This window comes from Oncorhynchus clarkii, chromosome 22 (genome assembly GCF_045791955.1).
Source record: "Oncorhynchus clarkii lewisi isolate Uvic-CL-2024 chromosome 22, UVic_Ocla_1.0, whole genome shotgun sequence".
In the NCBI taxonomy this organism is placed as follows: Eukaryota; Metazoa; Chordata; class Actinopteri; order Salmoniformes; family Salmonidae; genus Oncorhynchus; species Oncorhynchus clarkii.
The window spans coordinates 44509892-44532684 of record NC_092168.1 but is presented as its reverse complement, the minus strand read 5'-3'; the positions used below and the strand labels follow the sequence as shown (position 1 = coordinate 44532684).

Sequence of the window (22793 nt, the reverse complement as noted above, 5' to 3'; positions counted from 1 at the left end):
CAAGAAATATTCCCAAAATACATATTCCCAAAAGCACAGAAACAAACAACAGAACTGGTCTAGGAACAGTGCTATGGGACCAATAAACAGGATGAATGCAGAGGATGGAATTTCACTCCATCAAAGGGTCTACAGTATTTATACCCCCCAAAAAACGACAATCAAAATGACCTTAACACTGTAGATGAATGGGGTAGTAGCCACCAGCTAGATGACTGGAAACATTTACCCAGTAAGACATGAAATCCTACCCTTAAACATTGACTAATATAGCCTCTTGTTGTCAGGGCAACACTGAGCCAGGCAGTAGTAGCGAGTGCTGAGATGGATAAGATAAGCTAGGAGGAGGGAATGAAACGGTGATGGACACATACCAGTAATACCACTGACTACTAACCCAGACCACAATCATAAGCCTTAAGCTTCAATGCAGTGCATTCACCAGATTCATCACTTTCTCATTCATTTACCTCAGTCTCAGAGTCAGTAAACTGGTACTGCTACGGAGTTGTAAGGTAGAGCAACAGAAAACAAAATGATAGTTATTCCAACACTACCCAGGCTACAACTATAGCAGGTAAGCATTCACACCATAACACCACATACAGAAAGAACACAGAGTCAGAAGGAACATGGTTCTGGGAAGGTTATCCACTCCAACAAAGCAAACTGTCAAAAGGAACTAGTTAACACACTGAAAGACGAGGAAGAACCAGGTGTAAGAAGACTTAGGTGAAAATGACATCTAAAAATGGAAGCGATAAAAGCCAAATTCAGTGGATTACTCCATTGAATCAGCAACATGCATTGCTGTTGTGAAAAGTAAAACAAGTTGGTGGAAGGTAGTGGTGAGTTAATTCATGTAACTGCTAAGAGCCTTAAGCAGCACACTAGTGGCTGAAACATGTCATGGATTAAAGCAGCATCACACTAGTGGCTGAAACATGTCATGGATTAAAGCAGCATCACAATAGTGGCTGAAACATGTCATGGATTAAAGCAGCATCACACTAGTGGTTGAAACATGTCATGGATTAAAGCAGCATCACACTAGTGGCTGAAACATGTCATGGATTAAAGCAGCATCACAATAGTGGCTGAAACATGTCATGGATTAAAGCAGCATCACACTAGTGGCTGAAACATGTCATGGATTAAAGCAGCATCACACTAGTGGCTGAAACATGTCATGGATTACAGCAGCAGCACCTCACACAGATTTAGGCTGCTCAGGAAAGTGAGCAGAGCCTACTGCAGAACTTACCGCTGCCTTTAAAGAGGATGAAAAGCAGGAAAAAAAGGCATTAGAATGAGTAATATAAGACCACGTGATGTGATCATGCTTTTATCAATCAAAAAGCTTCCAGCAGCTCCCATGCTCAAATCAAGATGTTCACCGTTTTGATATAGGGCACTTGGAGATGTGTTCTAAATCAATTTTGCAATTTGTGTCTGAATTAATCTTTAAAAAAATACAAAAAATATAATGTCTACAATATCTAATACCTGTACAACGTACTGGAAAGAGCAAAGCAATAGTATAAGGGGAAAAGGGAACAACTTGTTTGATCTCCAATGCATTGTTTTTTTGTTGTACGACAGCCTACCATCAGATGTCAATCATTATCTTACCTGGCCAAAGAAAGCCACTCTGAAGTAGGTTCCCAGCAGCCTCTTGCCCGTGTGCATGACCTCTGTCACTTTGATGTAGGCACGATGGAGTGTGTCATACAGGTGAGACAGTTTCTATGGAATTGAGAAACACACAAACACATTGATAAGAATCTGTGTCTTTATCCATGTTTGGGAGCCTTGAGACATTATCGTTGGGCACCATCACATAGACAGTGACATCAGCGGGAGTTGAGCTCCATGACATAGACAGTGACATCAGAAGGAGTTGAGCCCCATGACATAGATGGTGACATCAGAGGAAGTTGTGCCCCATGACATAGAGAGTGACATCAGCGGGAGTTGGGCCCCATGACATAGACAGTGACATCAGAGGCAGTTGGGCCCCATGACATAGACAGTGACATCAGAGGCCGTTGGGCCCCATGACATAGACGGTGACATCAGCGGGAGTTGAGCCCCATGACATAGAGAGTGACATCAGTGGGAGTTGGGCCCCATGACATAGACAGTGACATCAGAGGCCCCGCGATATGCTACTTTTCAGGGGAGTCAGAAACCAATACATGCAGTCAGGAAAGCAAAGGCTAGCTTTTTCAAACAGAAATTTGCATCCTGTAGCTCTAACTCCAAAAAGTTTTGGGACACTGTAAAGTCCATGGAGAATAAGAGCACCTCCTCTCAGTTGCCCACTACACTGAGACTAGGTAACACTGTCACCACCGATAAATCTTAATCTAAATACTTATTTTCCACCATAATTTGCTAATAAATTCATGAAAAATCCTGCAATTAGTTTTTTTCTCATTTTGTCTGTCATAGTTAAAGTGTACCTATGATAAAAATTACAGGCCTCTCTCATCTTTTTAAGTGGGAGAACTTGCACAATTTGTGGCTGACTAAATACTTTTTTTGCCCCAATGTATACCACCCACCACTGCGACCTGTATGCTCTAGTCGGCTGGCCCTCACTACATATTTGTCGCCAGACCCACTGGCTCCAGGTCATCTATAAGTCTATGCTAGGTAAAGCTCTGCCTTATCTCAGCTCACTGGTCACGATAACAACACCCACCCGTAGCACGCGCTCCAGCAGGTATATCTCACTGATCATCCCCAAAGCCAACACTTATTTTGGCCGCTTTTCCTTCCAGTTCTCTGCTGCCAATGACTGGAACGAATTGCAAAAATCGCTGAAGCTGGAGACTTATATTTCCCTCACTAACTTTAATCATCAGCTATCTGAGCAGCTAACTGACCAATGCAGCTATACATAGCCCATCTGTAAATAGCCCATCCAAATCACTCCAGTGTTAATTTGCTAAATTGTAATACCTATGGACTACCTTACCTCCTCACGCCATTTGCACACACTGTGTATAGTTTTTATTGTGTTAATGACTGTACGTGTGTTTATCTGTAACTCTGTGTTTGTCACACCAGTACCGTTTCTCCCTTTTTCGTTTGTCTGTTGGTTTTGTCTTATTAGTTTCACCTGTGTGTATTTTAGTTTAATTGACGTCCTTATATGTATCCCGCCCTTGTTTTGTGCGGGATTGTTTTGGATTCATGTATTTTGGGTTAATACGTGTGTGTTATTTTCTCATTATTTTGATCCTGTGTTGGATTATTTCACCCTGTATATTTGGGTTGACCGTGTTTGGTGTTAATTTAACCTGCTCTCTGCGCCTGAAACCTTGTATTACGTGATTACTTCGATGGAGGAGAGAGTCCTCCACCACACCAGCGTGCTTCATCGGATTGGTTCTGCCATGGACCAAATGATAGAGGATTGCCTTACACCCCCTTCTCCAGCACCTCCTGTTCCTGCGACCACATCGCTCATCCCACGGGAGTTGCACACTGGGTGCCAGGGTTTCCTCCTTCAACTGGAACTATACCTGTATAGACAATGGTCCGGACTGTTAATGACTGTACGAGGGTCGTGTTTCCACCTGCGGCAGGAGACGAGGAGCGCACAGGACTTTGTCTGGAGTTCAGGACCTTGGCCGCAGGAGCAGGATGTGTTCATTTCAGATGCAGTCTCAGGGAGGACGTCCGCAGGGAGCTGGCATGTCGGGACACCACCTGCACACTGGATGAGCTTTGACTTGGCTATCTTGACAATCTGCTGGCTGCCCGCGGGCGTTCGGACGTTTCCATCTTGAGGGGGACCGGAGGAGGAGTGTCCTCCTGCACCAGTTGTGGTCGACGAGGGCACACGTCAGACCGGTGCTGGATCGATTCAGGCGCAGCTGCTCAGACCAACCCTTCCCCGTGCACTCCTTAGATAGCCGACCATTAGGGTCAGGAGTGATTAGGGAGGCTACGGTGCCACTGGACATGGTATCATAAGGAGCAGATTAGTCTGTTCCTTATAGATTCACCTCGTTTCCAGTGGTGTTGGGGGTTCCCTGGTTAGCTCAACACAATCCGGTGATTTCCTGGCGACAGGGGGCTCTTCAGGGGTGGTCAGAGGAGTGTTCAGGTGGAGAGTCCAGACCAAGTGTTTGGCTATCGCCTTCAGTACCCAATTACCACCTCATCGTCGAGAGGACTGCGTTAAACCTTCTGGAGAACGCTGCACTTCCTAGGAGTGTGTATCCATTGTCCCAGGAGGAGACGGTAGCGAATTGTAATTACTTTCGGCCCTACACCCGTCTCCTCATGTGAAGAAGAAGGATGGAGGTCTGCGTCCGTGCATTGATTATAGAGGTCTAAATTCCATCACAGTGGGGTTTAGTTACCCACTACCTCTCATCGCTATGGACCTGAGGAGCGCGTATAATCTGGTGCGTATCCGGGGAGGAGATGAGTGGAAAACTGCATTTAGTACTACATCTGGTCATTATGAGTACCGCGTCATGCCATACGGGTTGAAGAATGCTCCAGCCGTCTTCCAATCCTTTGTAGACGAAATTCTCCGACATCTTGATCTATTCTGCCACACGCGCGGCGCATGTGTCTCTGGTGCGTAAGGTACTTGGGCGACTGCTGGAGCATGACCTGTATTGCAAGGCGGAGAAATGTGAGTTTTTCAAACAGTCCGTTTCCTTCCTGGGATATCGTATTTCCACCTCTGGGGTGGTGATGGAGGATGACCGCGTTACAGCCGTGCGTAATTGGCCGACTCCGACCACGGTGAAAGAGGTGCAGCGGTTTTTAGGGTTTGCCAATTACTACCGGAGGTTTATCCGGGGTTTTGGTCACATCACCTCGCTGCTGAAGGGAGGACCGATGCGCTTGCGCTGGTCAGCAGAGGCGGGCAGAGCATTCACTCGTTTGAAGGAGCTGTTCACCAATGCGCCCGTGTTGGCTCATCCGGACCCCTCTTTAGCTTCATAGTGGAGGTGGATGCGTCCGAGGCTGGGGTCGGAGCCGTGCTGTCCCAACGCTCGGGCGTGCCATCAGCCCAGCGGAGCGAAACTATGATGTGGGGGACCGGGAGTTGTTAGCTGTAGTCAAGGCTCTGAAGGTGTGGAGACATTGGCTTGAGGGGGCTAAACACCCCTTTCTCATCTGGACTGACCATCGTAATCTCGAGTATATCCGGGCAGCGAAGAGACTAAATCCACGTCAGGCTAGATGGGCCATGTTTTTTACCAGGTTCCGGTTTACCCTCTCATACCGGCCAGGCTCCCAAAACACCAAGGCCGACGCGCTGTCCCGCCTCTATGATACCGAGGAGCGGCCCGTTGAGCCAGCTCCCATCATTTCACCGTCATGTCTCGTGGCACCGGTGGTATGGGAGGTGGACGCGGAGATTGTCCAGTGGGAACTCAGTGTCCTGGCATCGAGAGGACAGTGCGGAGTCTGAATAGCTAAAGACGTGAGATTTTATGTCTCCTCCTGCTCAGTGTGTGCTCAGAGCAAGGCTCCTCGGCACCTGCCTAGAGGGAAATTACAACCCCTCCCCGTTCCACAACGGCCGTGGACACACTTATCGTGTGACCTTCCCCCGTCCCAGGGAAGTACTACGATCCTGGTCGTTGTGGACCGGTTTGTGTCGTGTTGCCCGGTCTCCCTACGGCCCTGCAGACTGCTGAGGCATGTCTTCCGGAACTATGGGGTGCCTGAGGACATCGTTTCTGATCGGGGTCCCCAATTCACGTCCAGAGTATGGAGGGCGTTTATGGAGAGACTGGGGGTCTCGGCCAGGTGGAGCGCGTAAACCAAGATGTGGGCAGGTTTCTGCGGTCCTATTGCCGGGACCGGCCTGGTGAGTGGGCAAGGTATGTTCCCTGGGCTGAACTAGCTCAGAACTCCCTACGCCACTCCTCAACTAACTTGTCTCCTTTTGAGTGTGTGTTAGGTTACCAGCCGGTCCTGGCCCCATGGCATCAGAGCCAGACCGAGGCTCCTGCGGTGGAGGAATGGGTACAGCGCTCCAAGGACACCTGGAAGGCCGTTCAGGACTCACTACGGTTAGCGGGCGAACGGCAGAAGAGGAGCGCTGACCAGCACCGCAGTGAGGCCCCCGTGTTTGCACCGGGGGACAGGGTCTGGCTCTCGACCCGAAACCTGTCCCTCCGCCTGCCCTGTCGGAAGCTGGGGCCGCAGTGTGTGGGGCCGTTCAAAGTCCTGAGGAGAATAAACGAGGTGTGTTACAGGTTACAACTTCCTAGGTATTACCGTATTAACCCCTCGTTTCATGTGTCTCTCCTCAGGCCGGTGTGAGGTGCCTGAGGTCCCTCCGCCCCCCCTGGACATCGAGGGGTCCCCGGCGTACACAGTTCGGGGCATTCTGGATTCGAGACGCCGGGTGGGGGGCCTACAGTACCTCGTGGACTGGGAGGGGTACGGTCCGGAGGAGAGATGCTGGGTTCCAGTGAGGGACATTTTGGACCCTTCTCTCCTGAGAGATTTCCACCGCCTCCACCCGGATCGCCCAGCACCTCGTCCTCCGGGTCGTCCTCGAGGACGGTGGCGGCGCGCTGCGGGGGCCGCGCGTCAGGGGGGGGGGTACTGTCACGACTTCCGCCGAGGTTGGCTCTCCTGCCTGTTCGGGCGGTGCTCGGCGGTCGTCGTCACCGTCCTACTAGCCACCACCGATCCCTTTTTCGTTTGTCTGTTGGTTTTGTCTTATTAGTTTCACCTGTGTGTACGTCCTTATATGTAGTAGGTTGTCCCGCCCTTGTTTTGTGCGGGATTGTTTTGGATTCATGTATTTTGGGTTAATACGTGTGTGTTATTTTCTCCGATAATATTTTGATCCTGTGTTGGATTATTTCACCCTGTATATTTGGGTTGACCGTGTTTGGTTTCCGGAGAATAAAATCTATCGACTCACTGTAACATTCCACCCACCTTGATATTACGTGAGTGTTGTTGTTTGTGTCACACTGCTTTGCTTTATCTTGGCCAGGTCGCAGTTGTAAATGAGAACTTGTTCTCAACTAGCTTACCTGGTTAAATAAAGGTGATTTTTTTAATATTTTTAAATTACATAGCGAGTGACATCAGAGGGAGCTGATCCCAATGATATAGACAGTGACATCAGATAGAGTTGAGCCCCAGGACATGGAGAGTGACATCAGAGGGAGTTGAGCCCAATGATACAGACAATGACATCAGATAGAGTTGAGCACCAGGACATGGAGAGTGACATCAGAGGCTTTAGGTCTGCTGCTGTACCTCAAAATCCCTCCCCTGTTCGTAGATGGGGATGATGAGCTTGTAGACATCTGAGATGAGCTCATAGCGCTCAGCCTTCCACAGGCCATCAGCACACTCTTCCAACAGCTCCATCAGGACATCCTGTATGGGAGAGAGGGACAGATAAAACACTGCTGTCATACCGTGTCCACACGAAGATGATCTGGCTATGGATGACACACACACCATGGCTTAATTTCAAAGCTTTTATGAAGGTTAGTGCAAAAGTACTGGAACAGTTATGACTACTAAATACCTAATTGTCCTTGATGCAACACAACATGAAGAGTTGAATAACTCCGCTGACATTGTGTATAATGAGGATATGGGTGACCAAGAGATGAAAATGGGACTTAAAAGCAAATTTGTTCCACATGGCCTCTTAAAATCTATTGAGCTGATAAGCTATGCTGTGCCATTTCTTTGTACTAAATTCAAGCAATAATTTGATGCGGAATTGTTTACATGTTGTTCTGTGAGCGTTTTTTGCTTTACACATTGTTGGATAGTGTGGAGCAGAGCTGATTCACTGATAACCAGGCATCTACCTTGTAGAGATGTTATCTCCATGAGACTGAAAACTCCACAATTTCAAATCAAATTGTATTTGTCACATGTGTTGAATACAACAGGTGTAGACTCTACTTACAAGACCTGAAATTCTTACTTACAAGCCCTTAACCAACAATGCAGTTTTAAGAAAAATACCCCCCCAAAAAAGAAATAAAAGTACCAAATAATTAGTAATTAATAAATAATTAAAGAGCAGCAGTAAAATAACAATAGCAAGGCTATATACAGGAGGTACCGGTACAGAGTCAATGTGCAGGCTATATACAGTTGGTACCGGTACAGAGTCAATGTGCAGGCTATATACAGGTGGTACCGGTACAGAGTCAATGTGGAGGCTATATACAGGAGGTTATTGGTACAGAGTCAATGTGCAGGCTATATACAGGAGATACCGGTACAGAGTCAATGTGCAGGCTATATACAGGAGGTACCGGTACAGAGTCAATGTGCAGGCTATATACAGGAGGTACCGGTACAGAGTCAATGTGCAGGCTATATACAGGGGGTACCGGTACAGAGTCAATGTGGAGGCTATATACAGGGGGTACCGGTACAGAGTCAATGTGCCAGCCAGTCGAGGCAATATGTACACGCAGTTTAAGTGACTATGCGTAGATAATAAACAGAGATTAGCGGCAGGGCTAAAGAGGGGGAGGGGGAGGGGGGGCAATGTAAATAATCTGGGTAGTCCTTTGATTAGCGGTTCAGGAGTGCTGGAGAGAAGCCAAGGAGATAAACTGAGCATAAAAGAAGCTAATCCTGCTAAGGATTTACAGTATTTTCCCTGTAAAAACAAATTATTGGGCAATGTTTAGATAACCCCTTTAGAAACGGAACCATTTTTACCACATTCTTGCCTGAGTATACCTTTTATACCTCTCATGCCGAAGACGAGCGGTAGTAGTGGTGTGCAGATATGGGTGGGCGTCTATTTTAATAAATCCATTGGGAATATACGCCATTGTTTAGGCAGGTCCTAAGAAGCATTATAAGACAAATAGAAACAAGGCAAGCCACCTTTCATCTCTGTCCTAACTTCAATCCACTTCGTTAGGGAGCAGGCGTTGGGTCTTACATTCATCATGATCCCCATAGAAAATAATAGCAATCCTATTGTCAGAAGCATGTGAGTCTCCTGTTCATATTTCACAACCTCCGCGGGCTTTTGGAGTTGTCTATATACGATCAAGTAAAATAATAGGCCTGCACTTGATTTAGACTACATTATAGCATGCTAAATGTTTCTGATCAGTGATAGATGAGCACTTGATATAGACTACATTATAGCATGCTAAATGTTTCTGATCAGTGATTTAGACTACATTATAGCATGCTAAATGTTTCTGATCAGTGATTTAGACTACATTATAGCATGCTAAATGTTTCTGATCAGTGATATAGACTACATTATAGCATGCTAAATGTTTCTGATCAGTGATATAGACTACATTATAGCATGCTAAATGTTTCTGATCAGTGATATAGACTACATAATAGCATGCTAAATGTTTCTGATCCGTGATATAGACTACATTATAGCATGCTAAATGTTTCTGATCAGTGATATAGACTACATTATAGCATGCTAAATGTTTCTGATCGGTGATATAGACTACATTATAGCATGCTAAATGTTTCTGATCAGTGATATAGACTACATTATAGCATGCTAAATGTTTCTGATCAGTGATATAGACTACATTATAGCATGCTAAATGTTTACGATCAGTGATATATACTACATTATAGCATGCTAAATGTTTACGATCAGTGATAGATGAACACTTGATTTAGACTACATTATAGCATGCTAAATGTTTCTGATCAGTGATAGATGAGCAAACGAATAGATGAGATACCATCTCCACTTATTTGCCCAGACAGAAACCAATTAAACCAAATAGCCTATGGAGATTCAGTGAAACAAAACCACACTGATTGGTTATCAGAGAAGTCACAGGCTTTTGGTAGGGAGTAGGCCTATTGGCTACTCAGTGACTGTGAGTGAAAAGCTAAATAATACACTTGTTAAACTACATAACATAGCAAAATGTTTTAATAAATGAGTCAACTAGACACAGTGGGGACCTGTCATTCAGGGCAGGTGGGGCAGAGCTAGCTCCGACTGGGAAAATATGTTTTGAAAGGTCATCCATCACTGACGTCATGATTCGACCATGTTTTTTTCTGAGTTCCCAATGGTCTTGAAAGCACCATAAATCCAGAGAATGCCAGACATTGATGACAAAGTCTGATGACAAAATTTGCCCACAAGAAGGACTACCGCGCCACCTTCCTGTTCAAGTGAGCACAGTCCAAAAACGTATTGTATGTTGCTGCATAAATTATGTAATGTGGCAGGGAGATGTGTATACTGTAGCTAAGAAAGTAATACTATGTGTATGTTGTGTAGTAAGCTGTTAGTAGCCCATGTGCCTCACCCTAATAATTTTGTCCCTTTCCCCCTCTCAACTTGGCCTACTGTTCTGATTTGGTGGTGCACATGTAGCCTATAACCTGTTTTAGAGAAATGTCATCATCAAATATTGTAAGAGCTTCATTGTCTGCTTATATGCCCCCTTTACTTATCCTACAATTCTGACTTGGTGTACAGGGAGATCACTAAGAACTGCCCATGACCTGAATTCTGTCGCTGTACATTTCAAAAGCACAAAACAAATAGTTATATTGACTACGTTCTTCCTAGCTCGCTCATTAATATCTTAAGCCTCTTATCCGCTCGTTGTCCCCTTATGCCATAGTTTGTACATCTCAATTGTCAGTAGAAACCACATTTGTTTAAGGAAGTCTGCCATATCAGCTATGTTTTTTTAAAGGAAGTAAATGAGGCTGAATGAACTGTTTCGCTGCCAGACAAGGCTCCGCTGATGGCCAGGTGTAGCAGTAGTAAGGTGTTGGGACAGCTTTATGTAGGCCCTAACAGTTTGTGGGCACTGTTTGTCACCGTTATAGTGCAATTAATGTATTGTTTAGTGTTGTTGTAGTGGCTTTGCTGGCATGCATCTAAAAACATTTTTTTTGAGTTTGCTCCAAGATTTACATCCTGAAATCACCACTGAACATGGCTAAGAATAGGTTTATCAGCATAGAGTGCGCCACATCATCCCATGGAATACGTCAAGGCTGCACACAGCAGAAATGTCACATAAATATTCTAGTACCTACACACCACCTTCTACAGTCAAACAAAATATACCTTTTATAGGCTCATGTGCAGTATCATGCTCATGAGATGAAATAATGAGATGGTGTGTACTATATGTGTGGGACTGCAATAATGAGATGGTGTGTACTGTATGTGTGTGTGTGTGTGTGTGTGTGTGTGTGTGTGTGTGTGTGTGTGTGTGTGTGTGTGTGTGTGTGTGTGTGTGTGTGTGTGTGTGTGTGTGTGTGCGTCCGTTTCAGAGTGTTTCGAGAGTCGAGAGAGAGTCGTTCACAGCAGTCGGAGTCGACTCCAAAGGCCCTGGAGTCAGTCGTGCACCGCTGAAGAGAAGTGACATGCCTTGCAAAGTTTAGAACCGGCAGGAGGATGGTTAATGGGCGCTGCCTAGCAACCATCAAGAGTTTAGAACCGGCAGGAGGATGGTTAATGGGCACTGCTTAGCAACCATCAAGAGTTTAGAACCGGCAGGAGGATGGTTAATGGGCGCTGCCTAGCAACCATCAAGAGTTTTAAGATCGTAGTGCGTGCCAATGCCGCCTCAGCATTATGGCTACGTTTCATACTAAGCCGTGGACAGAACTTTGACGAAAGTATTACTAGGTTGTTAGGTGGAAACAAAAAGTTTTGGCTTTGATACTGGCAATAGTTGGCGGTATGATTACGTTGGTGGTATGATTAAGTTGGTGGTATGATTAAGTTGGTGGTATGATAAAGTTGGTGGTATGATTACGTTGGTGGTATGATTAAGTTGGTGGTATGATTAAGTTGGTGGTATGATTACGTTGGTGGTATGATTAAGTTGGTGGTATGATTACGTTGGTGGTATGATTAAGTTGGTGGTATGATTACGTTGGTGGTATGATAAAGTTGGTGGTATGATGAAGTTGGTGGTATGATGAAGTTGGTGGTATGATAAAGTTGGTGGTATGATTACGTTGGTGGTATGATTAAGTTGGTGGTATGATTACGTTGGTGGTATGATTAAGTTGGTGGTATGATGAAGTTGGTGGTATGATTAAGTTGGTGGTATGATTACGTTGGTGGTATGATAAAGTTGGTGGTATGATGAAGTTGGTGGTATGATGAAGTTGGTGGTATGATTAAGTTGGTGGTATGATAAAGTTGGTGGTATGATTACGTTGGTGGTATGATTAAGTTGGTGGTATGATTACGTTGGTGGTATGATTAAGTTGGTGGTATGATTACGTTGGTGGTATGATTAAGGTGGTATGATGAAGTTGGTGGTATGATTAAGGTGGTATGATGAAGTTGGTGGTATGATGAAGTTGGTGGTATGATAAAGTTGGCGGTATGATAAGTTGGCGGTATGATAAGTTGGTGGTATGATAAAGTTAACGGTATGATGAAGTTGGCAGAAAAACATCTGATGAAGTTGGTGGTATGATGAAGTTGGTGGTATGATGAAGTTGGTGGTATGATGAAGTTGGTGGTATGATGAAGTTGGTGGTATGATTACGTTGGTGGTATGATTAAGTTGGTGGTATGATTAAGTTGGTGGTATGATTAAGTTGGTGGTATGATTACGTTGGTGGTATGATTAAGTTGGTGGTATGATTACGTTGGTGGTATGATTAAGTTGGTGGTATGATTACGTTGGTGGTATGATTAAGGTGGTATGATGAAGTTGGTGGTATGATGAAGTTGGTGGTATGATAAAGTTGGTGGTATGATTACGTTGGTGGTATGATTAAGTTGGTGGTATGATTACGTTGGTGGTATGATTAAGTTGGTGGTATGATGAAGTTGGTGGTATGATTAAGTTGGTGGTATGATTACGTTGGTGGTATGATAAAGTTGGTGGTATGATGAAGTTGGTGGTATGATTAAGTTGGTGGTATGATAAAGTTGGTGGTATGATTACGTTGGTGGTATGATTAAGTTGGTGGTATGATTACGTTGGTGGTATGATAAAGTTGGTGGTATGATGAAGTTGGTGGTATGATGAAGTTGGTGGTATGATGAAGTTGGTGGTATGATGAAGTTGGTGGTATGATAAAGTTGGTGGTATGATGAAGTTGGTGGTATGATGAAGTTGGTGGTACGATGAAGTTGGTGGTATGATGAAGTTGGTGGTATGATGAAATTGGTGGTATGATGAAGTTGGTGGTATGATGAAGTTGGTGGTATGATGAAGTTGGTGGTATGATAAAGTTGGTGGTATGATAAAGTTGGTGGTATGATAAAGTTGGTGGTATGATGAAGTTGGTGGTATGATGAAGTTGGTGGTATGATGAAGTTGGTGGTATGATAAAGTTGGTGGTATGATAAAGTTGGCGGTATGATAAGTTGGCGGTATGATAGGTTGGTGGTATGATAAAGTTAACGGTATGATAAGTTGGCAGAAAAACGTCTTAGTGTGAAATGGATATAAGACATGTGAATGCCCGCCCAAAAAGGAACAAGCACCAAAACTCCTTAGTTGACCTAGCAGCTGGCCTTTAGTCTCTCACCTCGTTGAAGTGGACATCCTGCATGCCCACATCCTCCATCATGGATACCTCCTCATCAATGTTGGGGGTGATCACTCGGAAGGCTGAGCAGCCCTGCTTGAACATGCCTACGGACCGTTAAGGAGACGGGGACCATCATCAATAAACCAAATAGACAGATGTTTTCTTATTTCTGTGGCCTATTAGACAGGTTCTACATTAAGGGGGAAATATGATTTCACTCAGAACATTCTGTCATGTACAAACAGGCAAAAGGTCAACGTTTGAGAATTGCTCTCTCATGTAGTGTGCTATGATTGGACCTGCTGAGTTGATTAACCCTCTGATGTTAAGAAGTAAAGAACACGGGTGAACTAACACTGAAACACAGATTACATAACCAAATCACAAATCTGGGATTGCCTGTATCAAGCGTTAGAGAACTGATTTAGGATAGATCACATTGAATAAGAACAAATGGACAGGGAGAACCTGATCCTAGATCAGCACTCCTACTCTGAGATGCAAGAACGACAGATAGTATTGGACTACGTATTAATAACAAAACAAATAACTACCAATAATTTCATTTAAAATCACATCGCGCTGACCATTTAATTAACCCCTTGTGAAGTCTGTAAAAAGAGAAATTGGCACCACCAAGTGGCAATAATGAGCAACATACTGCACCTTTCCTCCGGAGATACTCGGCCACCAGTGCTGCCACGTGCACATAACACATGGCTGCCTGTGAACAACAGAGAACATCACAGATACATCAGTACGTTTGACTAGCCAGTCACATGACTTGAATTCATCATATTACATAATCACACTCCATATAGAGATTCTACCATAACCCACTCCTTAAATAACTACACCTCAAAATAACACCCATCCCTCTGGCATAGGCCCATCCTCTTATACTTATGCACTGTGACCCCTAGCCTGACCCCTAGCCTGACCCCTAGCCTGGTGCCGATCTCGGGACAGGACTCCATTCTTCACACTCTGTCCCCTAGCCTGACCCCTAGGCTGGTACCGACCTTGGACAGGTCTCCATTCTTCACACTCTGACCCCTAGCCTGATACCAGCCTCGGACAGGTCTCCATTCTTCACACTCTGACCCCTAGCCTGATACCAGCCTCGGTCAGGTCTCCATTCTTCACACTCTGACCCCTAGCCTGGTACAGACCTCGGACAGGTCTCCATTCTTCACACTCTGATCCCTAGCCTGGTACAGACCTCGGACAGGTCTCCATTCTTCACATGGATGCGGGCCATGCTGTCCAGCCAGGTCTTGCGGAGCTCGGGCGTGCTGGCGTAGGACTTGGCTAGGCTGTACTGCAGATCCACCAGCATCTCCGGGTCCCTCTCATGCTCCTTCATCTGAGCCGTGGCCATCAGGACCGTCCGGATCCGCTTGGTCAGGTCCTTCACATCTGACGGGAAGGCTGTGTTCTGTACAGGACAATAAACAGGAAGAGTAAAGACCAGATGATTAATGTGGTCCAATGGTAACATGGAGTTTCAATGAGAATAGAGCATCCATCGGGTTCTGACCTTGATTGTCTTGTCACCGTTGGCACAGTTGTTGATGATGGACAGGGACTGTTGGAAGCGGGTTCCTCCGATACCGATGACGTCAGCAATCAGCTGACTGACGGCGATCACCACCTGAGCGAGATGCCGGAAGTTGCACACGTCAATAACACACTACTCCCATAACCATCACGTCAATTACACACTACTCCCATAACCATCACGTCAATAACACACTACTCCCATAACCATCACGTCAATAACACACTACTCCCATAACCATCACGTCAATAACACACTACTCCCATAACCATCACGTCAATAACACACTACTCCCATAACCATCACGTCAATAACACACTACTCCCATAACCATCACGTCTATAACACACTACTCCCATAACCATCACGTCAATAACACACTACTCCCATAACCATCACGTCAATAACACACTACTCCCATAACCATCACGTCAATAACACACTACTCCCATAACCATCACGTCAATAACACACTACTCCCATAACCATCACGTCTATAACACACTACTCCCATAACCATCACGTCAATAACACACTACTCCCATAACCATCACGTCTATAACACACTACTCCCATAACCATCACGTCAATAACACACTACTCCCATAACCATCACGTCAATAACACACTACTCCCATAACCATCACGTCAATAACACACTACTCCCATAACCATCACGTCTATAACACACTACTCCCATAACCATCACGTCAATAACACACTACTCCCATAACCATCACGTCTATAACACACTACTCCCATAACCATCACGTCAATAACACACTACTCCCATAACCATCACGTCTATAACACACTACTCCCATAACCATCACGTCGATAACACACTACTCCCATAACCATCACGTCTATAACACACTACTCCCATAACCATCACGTCAATAACACACTACTCCCATAACCATCACGTCTATAACACACTACTCCCATAACCATCACGTCAATAACACACTACTCCCATAACCATCACGTCTATAACACACTACTCCCATAACCATCACGTCAATAACACACTACTCCCATAACCATCACGTCTATAACACACTACTCCCATAACCATCACGTCAATAACACACTACTCCCATAACCATCACGTCTATAACACACTACTCCCATAACCATCACGTCAATAACACACTACTCCCATAACCATCACGTCTATAACACACTACTCCCATAACCATCACGTCAATAACACACTACTCCCATAACCATCACGTCTATAACACACTACTCCCATAACCATCACGTCAATAACACACTACTCCCATAACCATCACATCTATAACACACTACTCCCATAACCATCACGTCAATAACACACTACTCCCATAACCATCACGTCTATAACACACTACTCCCATAACCATCACGTCAATAACACACTACTCCCATAACCATCACGTCAATAACACACTACTCCCATAACCATCACGCCTATAACACACTACTCCCATAACCATCAGACACACCACTCTTTAGGAGAGTTCCATAGACTGTTCTTCTACATAGAGACGTTCTGAGGAGACAAATGGATCAGCATGTAGAGGGTAACCCCCCCCCCCCCATCTCTCTCCCTCTTTCTCACCTGTAGGTGAGTGCGGACGAAGGACTTGCGTCCTGTGTAGTCAAAGTTACTCTTCATGAGGAAGTAGAGGAGGTGGGCGGCGTCGCTGCGGATGGAGCTCAGCTTCGAGTTGCAGCACTTCAGGATCTCGTAGCAGAACGAAGCACACATGTCTGCTCGGCCCTCGAAGAAGGTGCAGGGGAACTGGAAACAGACACACAGTGAGGATCAGATAGTCGGCACGGTTAAGAGAGGGAGAGAAAAACACTTGACTACTGTGAACTGTTAAGAACCAATGGCCTCCTCACCTTGTAGATGAAGGTGCGCAGCGAGGTGAAGACCTGCTTGAGGGCTGTCTCTGATTGGTTGATTTGTAGGAAGCAGAGGTGCACCTCAAACACCTTCTTCATGAGCGGGTTGTGGCCATGGTCCGAACAGAGCTGGGTCTGACAACATACGAGGACAGACAGTTAGCAACTTCAAAAGCCAGAGATTTGACACTAACAGGAAACATCAAGTAAGAAGTAGAAAAAGGGTGAAATATCAAATGAAATCACCAACAACATAGATCAAATGCATGTATGTAGACAAGCAGGAGGGGGTTATTGTCAATGATTGGTAAGGCAAAGCTGAAGAGGGAGTTTCAAGTTTCTTAGATAACATAATCACATAACAAGCAAGGAAGGTGATGCGTTTTACATGTTGAGGATTACTTATTATAAGCCACATAACCAGCAGTTAGGAGTGTACCTTGAATCCCATGATGAAGATGCTGAGAGTGTCCAGCACGGTGAGGCAGACCTCCGTGGCGATGTTCGCCTCCAGAACCGATTGGTTCAGCACGTCAGCATCAGAGTGGCTATAGGCTGCAGAGGACACACACCACACTGCTGGAGCTCTCTCACATCACCCCTACAATACACTCCTGTACTGCTCTGGTTGCATCTCAAACCTAACCTCTATTTAGTGCACTACTTTTATTTTTACCAGGGCGCATAGGGCTTTGGTCAAAAGTAGTGCACCATATAGGGAATAGGGTGCCATTTGGGATGACTCTGAGTCAGGGCTGCATAGATGCCCTCTTGTGAGTAATCATTACAATACAGTCTGAAAGAATAGCTATTATTAGTATCAAGGCAACAAAAAAAACCTGCTTAAGAGGAGGAAATAATATTCAGTTGAGTTGAAAACAAACGCATTTAACTTCAGAAGTTTGAATACAATGAAATGAGTTACGAAGGGAACAGAAATGAACAGGTCAGAGGGAACAGAGGGTTTAAAAAGGGCTCATTGTCAGCTAAAATGGCATGCTCTTAATTCAACCAGATGAACAGAGCTAATATGTCTGTAAGCTGCCTGTCGTTGACCTGATACATTCTTACCATGGTCTACAGATATTCCAAGAACACTTGAAATCTTTCTTACACTGAAAACACAAAGAAATTCACTTCATTAAAAGGGAATCAAGTAAGATACTTGCTATAGAGCTGAATCGCTTTTGCTTTTGGTGAAGTCAATACAACGGTTACAGCAGTGAACTTGGTCCTGATTAAAACCTTCCCTTCAACACATATCCCGTGGCGACTGGATATGTGTTGACCCCCGAGGGGTCATATACTTTCTAGGATAAAACCCTTCACGTTTGTTCACTCAAAACCACCACATCCATGGAGAAATGGCTCAGGAACGGCTGACTTTGGACTTGGTGTATGGCACACATGATGATGATGATGATGAAGGTGATGATGATGAGGTGACTGGCTACAGAGGGAGGGGCCTATGGTTAAGAGGCGGGTGATTGGGGACACTTACTGTGGTTAAAAGTGTATGAGTTATCCAGGCTGTTGAGTTGCTGTAAGCGGGCATGCATCATTCCCGCCCTGTTACGGGACACAGGCAAAGTCTGAGACTTCCGCTCATGTGCTGTTATGGGTCCCACCCCTTCCTGGCTCCTGATGAGGAAACAGGAAACTGTTAGACAACTGGCCCACTACCAGTAGGACCAGGGTTAGTCAAGCAGGTTAGAATGGATATCACACATACCAGGGCCAGGGTTAGTCTAGCAGGTTAGAATGGATATTACACATACAGTGCCTTGCGAAAGTATTCGGCCCCCTTGAACTTTGCGACCTTTTGCCACATTTCAGGCTTCAAACATAAAGATATAAAACTGTATTTTTTTGTGAAGAATCAACAACATGTGGGACACAATCATGAAGTGGAACAACATTTATTGGATATTTCAAACCTTTTTAACAAATCAAAAACTGAAAAATTGGGCGTGCAAAATTATTCAGCCCCTTTACTTTCAGTGCAGCAAACTCTCTCCAGAAGTTCAGTGAGGATCTCTGAATGATCCAATGTTGACCTAAATGACTAATGATGATAAATACAATCCACCTGTGTGTAATCAAGTCTCCGTATAAATGCACCTGCACTGTGATAGTCTCAGAGATCCGTCAAAAGCGCAGAGAGCATCATGAAGAACAAGGAACACACCAGGCAGGTCCGAGATACTGTTGTGAAGAAGCTTAAAGCCGGATTTGGATACAAAAAGATTTCCCAAGCTTTAAACATCCCAAGGAGCACTGTGCAAGCGATAATATTGAAATGGAAGGAGTATCAGACCACTGCAAATCTACCAAGACCTGGCCGTCCCTCTAAACTTTCAGCTCATACAAGGAGAAGACTGATCAGAGATGCAGCCAAGAGGCCCATGATCACTCTGGATGAACTGCAGAGATCTACAGCTGAGGTGGGAGACTCTGTCCATAGGACAACAATCAGTCGTATATTGCACAAATCTGGCCTTTATGGAAGAGTGGCAAGAAGAAAGCCATTTCTTAAAGATATCCATAAAAATTGTTGTTTAAAGTTTGCCACAAGCCACCTGGGAGACACACCAAACATGTGGAAGAAGGTGCTCTGGTCAGATGAAACCAAAATTGAACTTTTTGGCAACAATGCAAAACGTTATGTTTGGCGTAAAAGCAACACAGCTGAACACACCATCCCCACTGTCAAACATGGTGGTGGCAGCATCATGGTTTGGGCCTGCTTTTCTTCAGCAGGGACAGGGAAGATGGTTAAAATTGATGGGAAGATGGATGGAGCCAAATACAGGACCATTCTGGAAGAAAACCTGATGGTGTCTGCAAAAGACCTGAGACTGGGACGGAGATTTGTCTTCCAACAAGACAATGATCCAAAACATAAAGCAAAATCTACAATGGAATGGTTCAAAAATAAACATATCCAGGTGTTAGAATGGCCAAGTCAAAGTCCAGACCTGAATCCAATCGAGAATCTGTGGAAAGAACTGAAAACTGCTGTTCACAAATGCTCTCCATCCAACCTCACTGAGCTCGAGCTGTTTTGCAAGGAGGAATGGGAAAAAATGTCAGTCTCTCGATGTGCAAAACTGATAGAGACATACCCCAAGCGACTTACAGCTGTAATTGCAGCAAAAGGTGACGCTACAAAGTATTAACTTAAGGGGGCTGAATAATTTTGCACGCCCAATGTTTCAGTTTTTGATTTGTTAAAAAAGTTTGAAATATCCAATAAATGTTGCTCCACTTCATGATTGTGTCCCACTTGTTGTTGATTCTTCACAAAAAATTACAGTTTTATATCTTTATGTTTGAAGCATGAAATGTGGCAAAAGGTCGCAAAGTTCAAGGGGGCCGAATACTTTCGCAAGGCACTGTACCTAACTATTCTATTGATCATAAAACAGAAGGAAATACTGTATAGCCTGGTAGCCAGATCAGTTCCTGTTTAAGGTTGTCTGAATCATAAACTGTCTCCCAGGCTAGAAATAGGGCCAAAGAGAAAATAAAATCCATAGGAATGTCTGCTTTAGGTATGTTAGGAGCATTTTGAGGCAAATTTGACACACGACTATTCTTTCTACACTGAGTGTACAAAACATTAGGAACACCTTCCTAATATTGAGTTGCACCCCCTTTTGCCCTCAGAACAGTCTCAATTCGTCGGGTCCATGGACTCTACAAGGTGTCCAAAGCATTCCACAGGGATGCTGGTCCATGTTGACTCCAATGCTTCCCACAGTTGTCAAGTTGTCTGGATGTCCTTTGGGTGGTGGACCATTCTTGATACACACAGGAAACTGTTGAGCGTGGAAAAACCCAGCAGCGTTGCCGTTCTTGACACAAACCGGTGTGCCTGGCACCTACTACCATATCCCGTTCAAAGGCAGTTAAATATTTTGTCTTGCCAATTCACCCTCTGAATGGCACACATACACAATCCATGTCTCAATTGCCACAAGGCTTAAAAATCCTCCTTTAACCTGTCTCCTTCACTTCATCTACACTGATATGAAGTGGATTTAACAAGTGACATCAATAAGGGATCATAGCTTTCACCTGAACAGTCGATGTCATGGAAAGAGCAAGTGTTCTTAATGTTTTGTGCATTCAGTGTATTTCTGATCATCTAAACAAACTTGATTCAGTGTTGATAAGTCCGGTTGTGAGGTGATCCAGAGAAGCAGACATTACTAGAGCAGCACTATAGCAGTTAATAGCAGCAGAAGCCAACTCATGCATGTGACTATGAAAGAGACACAGTAGACGGTGAAGCTCATGGTAGGTTATAGTTGTGTGGTGCAATTACATGGCCAATCAAAGTGGTGTGGCGTTATAAGACGGCCAATCAGAAAAGAGAGAAGGAAACATGCTTTTAGTATAGGAGAGTTAATTCCATTTGTAGTCTTACCCAAGCAGGAGGGGGCAGGAGCCATGTTTGTTTAATTTACTATATTAAACTTGCCAGCATTAAAGTGAACAGATAAACAGACAGTGGTGGTGGTCAGAGAGATAGGAGAGCCATCAGGACAGAACTCTCACAGAGAAAGTGTGTGCCAGAGTCCAGTCCAAAGGTAAATATGAGCGTATATATGAGCTGGGTGGTGTGTGGTTATATCCTGTCGTGTTTGAGAGCCTTTACTTTACACACAACGGTAATACAACTCAACAAACCAAGCCACACACGGGTAACATTTTAGACCTATCACTAACGACATCAAGCAATGGTTGTGTCATTCAAACGATCTCAAGTGCTACTAGAAAACAGTCATAGCATCTTCAGTAGATATGGAGCAGCTCGTGGTTTACTATCACGTTAAAATGGCTTGGACAATATTCACACTGACATTAAAACAGCAACATTTTCAACACGATAACTATCAACAAATGGTGTAATAAACTAAGTCATTCAGTCTCATCTACAGGTTTTACATAAAAGCTTCAATTGAACCTTTCGGACAGCAACATTACCTTGCGATGCATCTCTTTCCTATATATCTGAATTGATGGAGACACACTCTGGAGACAAAAAGCATTAGACTCATTGTTACTCATTGCGGCTAATAAAAAGATGCTTAAACATACTCAATCTATACAGTAAAATGGTATAAAGTAGCATGGGGACAATGACAAGGTTAAGCTGACAGTCCGATGCTTACTCTACTAGAGTGAAGAAGTCCATGAGCTCAGTAGACGAGGCCTTGTTCCAGTAGGTAAACAGAGCATCTGAACGAAGGAGAGGCGAAGGGTTATATGTGTGTCCTACATGGTATCCTGTATCCTAAAGTACCCTATGGGCCCTTATTAAACAAAAGTAGTGCACGAAATAGGGAATATGGTGTCATTTAGGACACAGTCCTGAGGAAAACTACTGGCTGTAGGAATACACAGTTCACTAAGGATATTTCCCCCCCCAAAAAAAATAATCAAAATCAAAATCAAATGAAGTGCTTGAGTAGAGAGCGGTGAAGTCTTACCCTCAGACATGCTCTTGAGGATGTGGAGGAAGCACATGAGCAGGCTCTTGATCTCAGCCTGGTCCAGCTTGTCACAACGCAGCAGGCTGCCGCTCAGAGCTGCCGCTGGCTGGCTCTGAGGGAGGTCAGAGATCAGCTAAATTACACTACAACACACGCTACTGACAACCTGTGGTACTGCTTTATTCAGAACAGTAATGCTATTGGGAGATTTGTGCTTGTTGTTCAAATTGATCATGTTGTTGTTCTTAATGTATGGTCATCTGTACATGTTTTATAAGGCAAAAAGGGTAGGGAAAAATAAGATACTGAATAATTTT

The 22793-nt window shown here is 44.5% G+C and overlaps 1 protein-coding gene across 13 annotated transcripts in view; it reads right to left on the bottom strand.

The window, feature by feature from the left end:
* The window catches only part of LOC139380955 (dedicator of cytokinesis protein 9-like), a 167222-nt gene that overhangs the window by 6671 nt on the left and 137758 nt on the right, over positions 1–22793 (bottom strand). For 5 of the 13 annotated variants that reach the window (XM_071124148.1, XM_071124155.1, XM_071124144.1 and 2 more), the window contains exons 35-48: positions 22474–22588; positions 22156–22222; positions 21968–22015; positions 18477–18616; positions 17415–17530; positions 16973–17110; positions 16686–16868; positions 15059–15172; positions 14741–14956; positions 14185–14242; positions 13516–13622; positions 7267–7389; positions 1633–1746; positions 471–500 (exon numbers count right to left, since the gene is read on the bottom strand). In XM_071124148.1, the coding sequence (XP_070980249.1) occupies positions 471–500; positions 1633–1746; positions 7267–7389; positions 13516–13622; positions 14185–14242; positions 14741–14956; positions 15059–15172; positions 16686–16868; positions 16973–17110; positions 17415–17530; positions 18477–18616; positions 21968–22015; positions 22156–22222; positions 22474–22588 (1569 nt within the window). The remainder of the gene's footprint in view (positions 1–470; positions 501–1632; positions 1747–7266; positions 7390–13515; positions 13623–14184; positions 14243–14740; positions 14957–15058; positions 15173–16685; positions 16869–16972; positions 17111–17414; positions 17531–18476; positions 18617–21967; positions 22016–22155; positions 22223–22473; positions 22589–22793) is intronic. The other 8 variants (XM_071124151.1, XM_071124158.1, XM_071124146.1 and 5 more) reach the window with 2 other exon arrangements.